Source organism: Hyperolius riggenbachi, chromosome 6 (genome assembly GCF_040937935.1).
Source record: "Hyperolius riggenbachi isolate aHypRig1 chromosome 6, aHypRig1.pri, whole genome shotgun sequence".
In the NCBI taxonomy this organism is placed as follows: domain Eukaryota; kingdom Metazoa; phylum Chordata; class Amphibia; order Anura; family Hyperoliidae; genus Hyperolius; species Hyperolius riggenbachi.
In genome coordinates, this window is record NC_090651.1 from 60,071,400 (window position 1) to 60,084,698 (window position 13,299).

The following is a 13,299-nucleotide window of genomic DNA, read 5'->3' on the forward strand; positions in this document are numbered from 1 at the left end:
AAAAAGCTGAGTCCCTAAGGAAACTATGTTTTTTTTTTAATTGTCACTTTGTTTTGGTCATTGACCCAGAATAAGCATGCAGATCTAGTACACTGGCTGCATGCATGCTTGTTGCAGGTGTGTCACAAAAAGCAGCTTAAACGGGTTCTGAGGAGTGCGAAATAAACAAAAACTGAGACTTACCTGGGGCTTCTATCAGCCCCCTGTAGCTGTCATGTCCCGCGCCGTCCTCCTCCAATCACCCGTTCCACGTCAGAAACAGTCAATTATTCGTCTAACAAGATGAAAAGTGCGCACTCCCACTCACGTCTCCGGGGGCTTACTGCGCAGGAGCAGTACAAGGTTTTCTTTTACTGCACCTGCGCAGTAAGCTCCTGGAGACGCGAGCGGGAGCGAGCACGCGTGCGGCCATGGCCACGCAGCCGCGTTAGACGCGTGATTAGACCAGGACCGGCGGCAGGGAACGAGTGATCGGAGGAGGACAGCGCGGGACATGACAGCTACAGGGTGCTGATAGAAGCCCCAGGTAAGTGTCAGTTTTTGTTTATTTCAGCACTCCACAGAACTCCTTTAAGCCTAAAGCTCAGTGTGACAGTCAGGCAACTGGCATTGTTCGATTTTAGAATAGGCGTACATTATATCTAACGTCATACAACTTCTAGTTTCCAGGACGCTGGGAAGCTGATTTTTGTGGACACAGCAAGCTCCTTAGAAAAACAACCACTAATTCCCGCCCTGACTGCTTTCACACAGGTACGTGCAATAAGTGTTTTCCTCCTCCTCTTTCTTTTTCACTCTTTTTTTCCACACTTTTTTTCTGCATCTCCCTATCTTCCTCCAATCACTGCATGTTATAGATGCCTGTCGATACAGGTGCCCAAATTACCTGATCCATTGTAAATCAACTGCATAGTAATTTAATTCTGATAATGCCCATCCCAATGAATGGGCTCATCAGCATGTTTTGAATCATAATGATACTACTTCTTTTAAGTTAGCCAATAAATGGCATCACCCTGATTCAAAACTCGCTGCTGTAACCAATGGTTAACACAGTAAAATACTCTACTCCAAGAGGCATTTGTACCACATGTTTGTATTTTATCAGTGTGGATGATGCTATGTTTTTATAATATATAGGGTTTTTAGTCAGTAGACACCAGGGTTTTGGTAGCAGGAAAAAAGGGCGCCGGCTGAGGGTGGACAAAAAGGACGCCGCCATAGACTTTAATGCAACTTTCGTTAATACGGTGAAAAAAGCAGAAAAAAGGACGCTGCAAAAATTCTCGTTAATAATATTAGATATGTTTTCAAAGGTACTATCGTTAATATATGTAAATATATGTGTGTTTCTGCAAAGGGAGTGGGTAGGGTTAGGCACCACCAGGGTGTGTGGTTAGGGTTAGGCACCACCTAGGCAGTGGTTAGTTTCAGGCAACAACAGGGGTGGTGGTTAGGGTTAGGCACCACCAGGGGGGTGGTTAGGGTTAGGCACCACCAGGGGGGTGGTTAGGGTTAGGCACCACCAGGGGGGTTAGTGTTAGGCGCCACTAGGGGAGTGGTTAGTTTCAGGTACCACCAGGGGAGAGTTCTGGGTGAGGGTAGGGTTGGGTTAAGCAGTATTGACGAAAAATGCAACATTTAACGTTAATATTTTTTCGTTATTATATCTCGTTTGTTTGTTGCAACAGTAAATATCGTTGATAAAGCTTGACAACAATGGTTCTCGCTATCAAATTTCGTTAATACCCGGCGCCAAATTCGTTAATAAGTCGGGCCCTTTTTTCATGGCGCCCTTTTTTCATGCACGCAGGGTTTTCCTTTGTTTTGGTCTTATATGTAAATTAGAACTACTGTTTTGGCTGTTGATGGCATCTCCAAATCTCCTCTTTCCAGGATGCAGTAACCCACCTAAAAGTGGCATACATGCCCCCCATGCAGGACATCGGGTCAGACCCCATGTATGTGCAGTTTGAGTTCTCTATGAGCGATGAACATGGTGGGAGACTTACCGGACTTCTGTTCAATATAACAGTCCTGCCGGTGGATGACCAGGCGCCGAAGGTATGGACATAAAAACAACACAAGCTAATCATTTATGCTTCATAACTGCATAATGCATTATGTGACACTGGGGGACAAGGCCATACTGGCTTGCATTGCTAGAAATGAGGGGTGGACAAAAATGTCAATTTCCCATTCCATGGAAATTCAGATTACCGAATATGGCGATACCGATTCCGTGGATTTTCGAAATCTAATTTCCGAGGAATGTCTTTTTTTGGTCATGTTCTTAACCACCTAAGGACCACGGCGGTCTTAACCACCCCGGCGTTCTATTGAGATCGCCAGGGCGGCTGCGGGAGGGTTTTTTTTTAATAGAAAAAAAACTATTTCATGCAGCCAACTGCTGACGTCAGCCGCCTCCGATCCAGCCCTTAGCGCTGGCCGGAACTATTTGTTCTGGCTGCGCAGGGCTCGGGCGGCTGGGGGGACCCTCTTTCGCCGCTGCTCAGGCAGCACACGCGGCTGGCAAAGTGCCGGCTGCGTGTGCTGCTTTTTATTTGATGAAAATCGGCCCAGCAGGGCCTGAGCGGCACCCTCTGGCGGTAATGGACGAGCTGAGCTCGTCCATACCGCTAAGGTGGTTAAACCCCCTTTAGTCACCAGGCTATTTTTTACAATTAAGGCCACTGCAGCTTTAAGGACTCGCTGCAGGGCCCCACAACTCAGCACACAAGTAATTCCCGCCCTCCCCTTTTCTGCCCACCAACAGAACTTTCTGTTGGTGGGCTATGATCGTTCCCAGGATGTTTATTTTTTTATATAAATATTTATCTCTTTATTTTAATAACAAATTTGCCTATTTTTTTTTTATTCCCCCCCCCCCCACCAGCCAATCAGCGCAATCGGCTGTCATAGGCTTCAGTCTATGACAGCAGATCGCTTCCCTGCCGCTCAGGGGGACAGACACGGCTGTCCCCAGTACAGCGCTGCGGTAGATCGCAGTGCTGTACCATGTAAATAGATGGCAGTTTCACCGTCTAACGGTGATCGCAGCTGGGAGGCTGATGATGGAGCGGAGCTCCATCATGTAAGTAGGGATGCGTGCGCATTGGCTAACCTGATCCCCCGGATCTCCACCCCTAGGACTTGACGCCAATTGGCGTGGAGTGGTCCTGCGGCTGCCATTCCGCTCACGCCAATCGGCGTGGAGCAGATGTTAAGAAGTTAAAAAAGTTAGTTTATTATAATACTTCCGAGTATTGGACCAATCAGAGAATGCTGAATTTCACCGCAGCAATTAGAATACCACAGACATTTTAAGCCAATCACAAGACTCAAAAATACTTGGTTGTATTCAAGTCTTGTGATTGGTCTAAAATTAAGGTAGTCATCTGATTTTTGCAGAAAAATCCCACATTCTCTGATTGGTCCAATGATTCCGAGTTGTGTGATTGGGCTAAAATTACCGACTTGCGGTAATGCTGTATTTTCCTGGAAATCCGATTTCTAAGATTAATTTCTGATTACCGTTGCGGTAAACCCATTTCCGGTAATGCGCAAATTTCAATTCCGCGGAAGCTGAATGAACATCCCTACTGTGAATGAGCAAAAAGGCACACATTTCCTTTTGATAAATTGTTTAGCTACACGGAGAGAAGTTTTGCTTTCAATGTTTTACACCTGCAGAAATCACTGTAAGAGTAGCTGACAATGGGGGCCATGTTCACAGTGGTGCATTGTGGTGTTATGTCCTCTTTGTAACGTGGCTTACCGCACTGCAATGCACCACCTATGCGACATTCACAGTGCGGCGGGTGTGTGGTGGTATAGCAGGTTGCGGTATGGCATGCAGTGCATTACTGTTAAATACACGTTAATAGTAAGAGAAAAGTATACTTTTCATTGACTGTATGCGTCACTATACGCAGGTAATGTGCGGCCCCGCTGTCCTGATCCATTGAATTGCATTCCTGCTGTCACAGGAAACGCAATAGCCACTGTGAACGTGACCTTAGACACCTGTGAAGGTTCACAATATTGGCCCTTTTACCTGGGCCGGAAACCAAAACCAGAAACCAAAACCATCTATTCTGCCTCCTCATTCAAAAACCAAAGCACTTTCTTTGTCTTAGAAAAAAAATAAGCTTTTTTGTAGGAAATGGAAAAGTTTTTATATTTTAAGCTCTAGTTCATGTTCCATTTTTACATTTCATTGAAATGCAATAATGACTTGCTGTAAAAATCCAGGTTTAGGCTGCAAGTAAACATTGTACAGCCTCTCTCTCTCTCTCTCTCTCTCTCTCTCCTCCTACCTCTTAAAGAAAATCTACCTATTACCATGTACTAACCACACAATTTGCTCCACAGTGGTGGCACCAACTGCAAACCTTAACTCTTCATACCTTCCTAGGGGTTGACAACCTGGCCACTGGGAGGCTTGGCTGCACTAGGGAAGCCCAACCAATCCCCAATCTGGAATATGGCATTGCAGTACCATTATATTCTGCTGGGTTCGGCTGGACTTTGCTTTAGTTTTGTTTACCAACTGTTGACATCAAATAGATGCCCCATATATGAACTTCCACTACAACCATCCAATTTGAATCAGCCGAGATTTGAGTCTCTATATTTGAGCCTTATCATCAGGGGTGTATGGGCATGTGCAGATGTTGGTATGAGTGGGTGGTGTGTTGATAGCTAGTGGACTGCTTGTTGTTTTTAATGTGCTAATTCATTTTACTGTGTATTCTATTTTGATAATTAATAAAACCATTTTGATAAATTTTCTAAAAACAATTGTCTTTGTTGCTTGGAGTATATGCCCGTACATAATTCTCAGCCATGGCCGTTAGCAACGTCTGAATTTCACGAAATGTCTCATGCAGGTAGAAGACATATTGTTAGACTTGGATTCCAAAGATGGGGTCCCTACATCTCTGCAAACCAGAGTTACAGGGGTGCAAAATTGGTAAAATCCCCCATAGGCTTTCATTGCCTCCCTATTTCACTTTCCAAAATCTCACATCTTTTCAAAGGGCAATGGCTCAGCAGTACCAAATTTTCTAGCATTGTAGGGACTCTTAGGGGGATCATGACTGGTGAGTTTTGCCACTGCTGAGCAATTGCCCTTTGAAAAGATGTGAGATTTTGGAACTGTAAATAGGAGGCCCAATGAAAGCCTATGGGGGATTTTACCAAATTTGGAGCCCTGTAACTCTGGTTTGCAGAGATGTAGGGAACCCATCTTTGGAGCCCAAGTCTAACAATATGTCTTCTACCTGCATGAGACATTTCGTGAGATTCAGACGTTGCTAACGGCCATTGCTGCGATTTATGTACGTCAGACTCGCCACCATTGAAATTGCCCAAATAAACAGGTTTTTGTGACCCTAGGCTAGTGTTGGGCGAACAGTGTTCGCCACTGTTCGGGTTCTGCAGAACATCACCCTGTTCGGGTGATGTTCGAGTTCGGCCGAACACCTGGTGGTGTTCGGCCAAACTGTTCGGGGTTCGCCCGAACTGCAGAATGCATGGCCGAACATGGCCGAACAGGGCCCCTGTTCGGCCGAACAGGGCCCTGTTCGGCCGAATACTGCCCCCCTATGCCCCCTATGGGGTCGCAGGCATAAGGGGGGAGCATGCCCCGATCGCGGGGGGGGTCGGAAATTCCCCCCACCCCCTCCGCTAGCGCTCCCCCCTCTGCCCACTTCCCCATACAAAAAGTTTGAAACAAGTTCAATAGTACCTGGGCTGGTGGCACTGGCTGGCAGTGGAGTGAGGAGGAGTCCGAGTAGCAGAGTGACGTTGAGGCCGGGCAGCGGGCGGTTCAGCGCTAGTACCCTTGTGGTACTTCCGCCCTTTCTCTGACCTCACGTCCTCTGCATACGAGGGTACGCATCACGCGTACCCTCGTATGCGTCATCACGCAGAGGACGTGAGGTCAGAGAAAGGGCGGAAGTACCACAAGGGTACTAGCGCTGAACCGCCCGCTGCCCGGCCTCAACGTCACTCTGCTACTCGGACTCCTCCTCCTCCTCACTCCACTGCCAGCCAGTGCCACCAGCCCAGGTACTATTGAACTTGTTTCAAACTATTTGTATGGAGAAGCGGGCAGAGGGGGGAGCGCTAGCGGAGGGGGTGGGGGGAATTTCCGACCCCCCCCCCCGCGACCGGGGCATGCTCCCCCCTTATGCCTGCGACCCCATAGGGCCCCCAAAATGGGCATGTTCGGGGGTCCCATTGACTCCCATTGAGTTCGGCGTTCGGGCCGAACATGCCGAACATCTGGCCCATGTTCGGCCTGTTCGGCCCGAACCCGAACATCCAGGTGTTCGCCCAACACTACCCTAGGCTATGACCTCTTCGGCCTAGGACTGCATTGAACGCGACCCACGCATTGTGCGCATTCTGGACAACACCAATTACTGTTTATTGTTTATTGAACCTCTCATCTGTATTACATTTATGACTGCATGGCGACAAAATGCAAATTGCTATCCGCACGCTTCTTGTCCTCATGCAAGGCCTGGGTTGTTGTGTCTCAAAGCGTGGCCTTCTCCTCCTGCGCCGCCCTCCTCCTGTTCCATCACGTGTGCTGCTGCTGGGTTAGCGTTACCGGTCCCTTTTCCTGGAACCTCTTATCTGTATTACATTTATGACTGCATGCCGACAAAAAGCATGTTACCTGTGCAAAGAAAACAGACATTTCCCGCATTTAAAAGACAGTTTTCCCTTTGAAACTTTAAAATCGATTTTCTCAAAAACTATAAGCTCTTTTTGCTAAAAAATGTTTCCTCTTGTACCCACTCCCAAGGTGCACATACCCTGTAAATTTGGGGTATGTAGCATGTAAGGAGGCTTTACAAAGCACGAAAGTTCGGGTCCCCATTGACTTCCATTATCAGGGCCGGCCCTAGACTTTTTGCCGCCTGAGGCAAATTTTTAAAAAATTGCCACCGCCGCCCCTCCCCCCCCCCTCGGGGGGGGGGGGGGGCGCTCTGGGGGGCCGCCGAGCTGGAGGGGTAGCTGGCAGGACGGGGGTATTGGGCCAGCGGCGGGGAGGGGGGTCGGACCCCCCCCTCCCTCGCCTGGGTCCCCCGTCCTCCGCTCCCCTCCAGCCTAAATAGACGCAGCCGTATGTGTAAGAGGCACGGGCGGGGAGGACACTCACCTCTTCCCAGCATGCGCTCCACTGACATCACTTCCTGCAGCGTTGCAGGAAGTGATGTCAGTGGAGCGCACGCTGGAGCGAGGAGGAGGTGAGTGTCTCCCCGCCCGTGCCTCTTACACATACGGCTGCTTCTATTTAGGCTGGAGGGGAGCGGAGGACGGGGGACCCAGGCGAGGGAGGGGGGGGGTCCAACCTCCCTCCCCGCCGCTGGCCCAATACCCCCGTCCTGCCAGCTACCCCTCCAGCTCGGCGGGCCGGCTCCCCGCACCCACGGACGGGCGGGTGCCGCCCCTGGAAATTTGCCGCCTGAGGCAAAAGTTTCACCCCGCCTCATGAGCGGGCCGGCCCTGTCCATTATGTTCGGAGTTCGGCTCGAACACCCGAACATCGCGGCCATGTTCGGCCTGTTCGGCCCGAACATCTACATGTTCGCCCAACACTATTCAAGACAAATTGTTTAGACAGAAATTTCTAATTTCGTGTTGATAGCAAAGCCCCCATAAATTCTATTGACACCAAAATTGCTACGTATGTTAAGGGTAATAGTGGGAACAAGTTAAAAAAAAATATTTCAAAAAAACCTTGTCGTTTTTGAGATACTGTAATTGATTTTGAAAATACAAAAATGTTTTTTAACCACTTCACCACTGAGGGGTTTTACCCCCTGAGCACCAGAGCAATTTTCACCTTTCAGCACTCCTTCCATTCATTCGTCTATAACTTTATTATTACTTATCGCAATGAAATGAACTATATCTTGTTTTTTTCACCACCAATTAGGCTTTCTTTAGGTGGGACATTATGCCAAGAATTATTTTTTTCTAAATGTGTTTTAATGGGAAAATAGGAAAAATGTGGGGAAAAAAATAATTATTTTCGGCCATTATAGTTTTTAAATAATGCATGCTACTGTAATTAAAACCCATGAAACGTATTTGCCCTTTTGTCCCGGTTATAAAACCATTTAAATTATGTCCCTATCACAATGTTTGGCGCCAATATTTTATTTGGAAATAAAGGTGCATTTTTTTCAGTTTTGCGTCCATCCCTAATTACAAGCCCATAGTTTATAAAGTAACAGTGTTATACCCTCTTGACATAAATATTTAAAAAGTTCAGTCCCTAAGGTAACTATTTATGTATTTTTTTTAATTGTAAATTTTTTAATTTTTTTTTAATTACAAAAAAAAAAAAAATGGGGAGTGTGGGAGGTAATGAGTTAATTTTATGTGTAAAAGTCATTTATTTGTATGTGAAAAATGTGTAGGGTGTAGTTTACTATTTGGCCACAAGATGGCCACAGTAACTTTTTGTTTTAATGCGACCTCCAAGCTTCCTTCCGGAAGCTTGGAGGAAGAATAAGGAGACTGGACACGTGAGTTTTTTCTCACAATGATCGCGCTGCCCATAGGAGAGCAGCTGATCATTGTGGGGCTTAGATCAACGAACGGGAATGGATTTTCCCGTTCATTGATCTCTGGGCGAGCGGGCGGCGGCGTGTTTACTAGCGGCGGGCGGCGTGTTTACGAGCGGGAGCGCGGGCAGCGTCGGGAACGCGGAAAGTACGTGTTTCCCCGTCCCTGGTTTTTAAAGGATGGAAAAAGGGGCGGAGAAATACGTACGCGCGGGGGTAAAGTGGTTAAACTGTCATTTTTGTGAGTTTAAAAAAAAAACATTTTTCCATTACATTTTTTAAAACAATTTTCTCAAAAAATGAATAAAGTTCTTTTTTGAAAAATGTTTGGTTTTTTTTGCTTTGTTTCCACTATTCCTCTTAACATGCTTACTACATACATGCTTTGCAATTAACCGCTTAGGTTGGCACAAACTTACACAATGTAACTATGTGAAATTATGAATGGATTACACAGAATCAATTGAATGTCCAAATTGTAATTAAATATGGGTGTAATTGCAAAAAAAATATGCAAAATATTTCAAGTTAAAGAGTTCATATTTACAGTGTTGACCCGTCTGCTTCATAACGTCTGCAATTCAGAATGGCTATCAGCTTTTGTGCTTAATCCTGATGGCTGGTGATCCATTTTTTCCTTATTCCCCCCATGTCACATATTATTCTGTGTCCATCATATGTCTCTTAAAAGCATTTTTGGGGGGGTTCCCATTATTCACCTCCATTTCCTATACAGAGTAAAGACTCATCAGCCCTTCTGTCATGGGTCACCATAGCTAGAGAGGAGAAGGGGCACCTTGGGTGGCCTCCACAGGTTTTGGGGTACTGGGGCAATTGCCTTCTTTGCCTCTATGGAAGCGCCTGTCCAGTAAAAATGTCAATGGGCTAATCTAGTTAGCACGCCTAAAGACTTTTGGGAGTGATAAGCATTGCACTAAGTAGGTTAGCACCGCTTTGAGGGAAAAACTCTCGCACAAAGTTTTGCGCGCAAAGTCCTGTGCGCACAAAATGTCGCATAGGGTTTAATGGCGTTGTGCACGTAAACTTTGCGTGCGAGTTTATTTTATCACGCCTAAACTGAGTTTAGGCGTGATAATGGGCTTTTCACCAGCGTTCTAACAGTTAGCACGGCTTTGTGAATCAGGCCCAATGTTAGATCTCTGATTCACTTTGACATCACGTTGCCTTGTGACATGGTGCTCCTTTGTAAATACACAGATTATTACAAATTGTGCCTAAATCATTAGGTTGCACTCAGAGAATGTTGTGGTGCCATTCTTTATTCATGTTCTTGTGAAGAATTGTAAGTGAGCCCGTTCTTTGGATGAGAAGCTGCTTCACACGCAAATTCTCTCTGGCACCCCACAGTACTAGTGGTGGCATTCTCCTTTTCTTCCCAGGGCAATCAATTTTCCAAAAGTTACAAACAATCAGAAGGAGGATTGCTCAGAGAAAATAATTTTACATCAGTCTTCTGCTGCTCAATCCTTGTAGTTCGTGCAGAATTTCAGTCCTTGATATTTGGAAAGAGGCTTCCTTACTGCTCTTATCTACACATGGCCATTCTCGAAAGGTTTTCCCCTAACTGTGTGTTGCATATGAACTCAGACCAACCTGCTGCCAATACTGAGCAAGCTCTGCAATAGTTGCAACAAGATTCTCTAGCTGAATCCACAGGAGAAGATGGTCCTGGTGCTTACTGAACACTCTTGTACATTCTGAAGCCTTCTTCACCACAGTTGAACCTCTCACTTGGCGCCCAGTGGTGCATGTACAGGTACAGGAAGGTATAACTGAGTCCTACCTTCAAGAAGGACTCACTTCACACTTCAAAATGGGAACTTTATTTCAGCACTAGACGAGTTCCTATTTTGAAGTTTGAAGTGAGTCCTTCTTGATGGGCCATCCACTGTTTCCTATGATCAGCCATCAGGGGGGGGACAATTGACACTGCAGTGAGGGGCCCAGGGCTTCTGGGGGCCCTGCCCCCCCCCCCCCCCCCCAAAGTGCTGGAATGGCCGCATGTGCTAGCAACGAACCTGTGGTTTACTAACAAGCACACCGCGTTCCAGCACTGAGAGAAGAGTGGCATCAGCGCTTGAACGTGGGGAGCAGATGAGTGAGCCCGCTACAGCAGATTTTCTATACTGGGGCACCACCTATATCTGGCTACAGGCTACCTATACTGGGCCACCACCTATACCTGGCTACCTATACTGGGGCTGGAACCACCTATACCTAGCTACCTATACTGGGGCACCACCTATACCTGGCTGCCTATAGTGGGGCACCACCTATACTTGGCTACCTATACTGGGGCACCACCTATACCTGGCTACAGGCTACCTATACTGGGCCACCACCTATATATGGCTATCTATACTGGGGCACCACCTACACTTGGCTGCTTATATCCAGTATAAGCAGCCAAGTGTAGGTGGTGCCCCAGTATAGGTAGCCATATATAGGTGGTGGCCCAGTATAGGTAGCCTGTAGCCAGGTATAGGTGGTGCCCCAGTATAGGTAGCCAAGTATAGGTGATGCCCTATAGCTTTCTACCTATACTGGGAGCACCTGTATCTGGCTAACCTATACTGGTGCACCACCCATACCAGGCTACCTATACTGGGGGAAACTACACCAGGTTACCTATACCGGGGCACCACTTATAGTTGAATATCTATACTGGGGCACCTGTATCTTGCTGGCCTATACTGGGGCACCAGCTATACCAGGCTACCTACACCAGGCTACCTATACTGGGGCACCACCTATAGCTGGCTTCTTATACTGGGGGAACCTATACCTGGCTACCTATACTGGGGGCACCTATGCCTTGATACCTATACTGGGGGCACGTATACCTGGCTAAGGCAGGGGGACGAGCTGAGACAGAAGGGGACAAGAGGTAACACGGGGATAAAAGAGGCACAGGGGGAACAGAGGTGGACAAAAGAGGCACAGGGAGAAAAGCGTTAAGATGGAAACATGAGATCACACAGAGGGACACAAAAGAGGCACAAACTGAGGTGAGACAGAGGGGGAGAAAAGAGGAACAGAAAGAAAAGGGGGGGACAAAAGAGAACTGGTAAAGGATAAGAATGGACCTACAAGTTCCTATCTCATTTGTTAACTGGGGACTACCTGTATTTTGCTAGTATTTGGCTCCACCCACAACATGCCATGGTCACGCCCACTTTTTGCCGCATCACGCTGTGCATGCTGCTTTCTTCAGTGTTGGAGCCATGCACATTTTTCGCCACAGCGCACTTCGCGTACGGATACGCGGGGGTGGGGTGGTTATTGGGTGGGCACAGCAACCAGTGGGTCGGCCCGGGGGGGGTTGGACATGCCTGATGATGCGTGAGGGGCCCCAAAAGTCTGGTGGCGGCCCCGCCTATGATTTACCCCTTACCGAAGGGATACCTGCTATTGTATTCCTCCTCTTAGCTGTTTTTTTTTCTGGAGTAGCAACGAACCAGACTTACAACAAAGGCTAAGAGGGGATGGTACTTCTCCTCATGCAAATTAAGTGGTTGCTTTCCTAGCAACCCTGTTTTGTGAGTATAACAATTCAACAACTATTTGCTATATTGACATATTACACCATATTGGGCTACCGGTGTCTTTGTCTTTAGGTTTTTTTCTCCCTCTCCCAACTCTCACTTGGAAGTTATTATTATTTTTATTATTATTATTTATTGTATTTATAAAGCGCCAAGTTCTTGATGGTCCAGTAAATGGTTCTTTCAGATGCAATATTCTTAGTAACATTTTCCCTGCGTTTGAGGCCAAAGCAATGATGGCCACATGTGTAACCATTACTAACAAAAGAAGACAACAATTTCAAGCACATCTGCCCTTATTTCGTAGCAATCAGTCTACCTTTAGAATTCAATCAGAATGACAGAGTGATTTCAGCTGTACTCGTTTCACCTGTACCAATGATATGACTGGAACGGACTGAAATACAGTTAGCTGATCAAAAAAATACAGTGAAATGAGTTTTTTGATAAAGTTTTACTGTTTATGCTAATTTATATGCTAATTTATCGTCTATGATCTTCCTTTTCAGGTTTTTACCAGCCCTGTAAGAACAGAGGAAGGGGCAAGCTGTCTTATTACTGGGGAGAGTCTTGTTATTTCCGATGTGGACACCAAAGAGGATCAGATAAGAATTGTAATGAAAAGCCGCCCTACACATGGAAACCTTGAACTTCACGGAGTTACTCTGTCTGAGGGCGGATCATTTAAGGTGGAGGACTTACGGACATTGAAAGTCAGGTAGGAATTAAAGAGTAACTGACCCAATCAGTAGCTGATAAACACCTTTCCCATGAGAAATCCTTACCTTTTCTTAAATCGATCATCAGGGAGGTCAGTATGGCTGATATTGTGGTGAACCCCTCCCACAGTGTGATGTCAGGACCTAGGTCCTGACAGTTTCCTGTCTATAAACAGTGTTGCATTGTGGAAAATAATAGCTGTTCCCAACTGCTAAGCAACCAGTATCTCCCTCTGTGCATATTTATTTTTATTAAAAAAAAACAACCTTTTAGCGTATTGCATTGTTAGGGAGTATGGCTATAGATGATGGCAGTTGGTGCTTTTTTCATGTCTGCCAGTAGTAAAGATGATGATGTGCAGGCTGGTTGTGGATCAAACAATATGTACAAATTACATGGCGAATATCAATCATTTCTTGATC

At 46.4% G+C, this 13,299-nt stretch overlaps 1 protein-coding gene across 3 annotated transcripts in view; it reads left to right on the forward strand.

Annotated features, from left to right (window-relative positions):
- LOC137520871 (FRAS1-related extracellular matrix protein 1-like) overlaps positions 1-13,299 on the forward strand; it is a 288,103-nt gene that overhangs the window by 53,943 nt on the left and 220,861 nt on the right. For all 3 annotated transcript variants that reach the window (XM_068239387.1, XM_068239388.1, XM_068239386.1), the window contains 3 exons: positions 663-753; positions 1,897-2,064; positions 12,667-12,875. In XM_068239387.1, the coding sequence (XP_068095488.1) occupies positions 663-753; positions 1,897-2,064; positions 12,667-12,875 (468 nt within the window). The remainder of the gene's footprint in view (positions 1-662; positions 754-1,896; positions 2,065-12,666; positions 12,876-13,299) is intronic.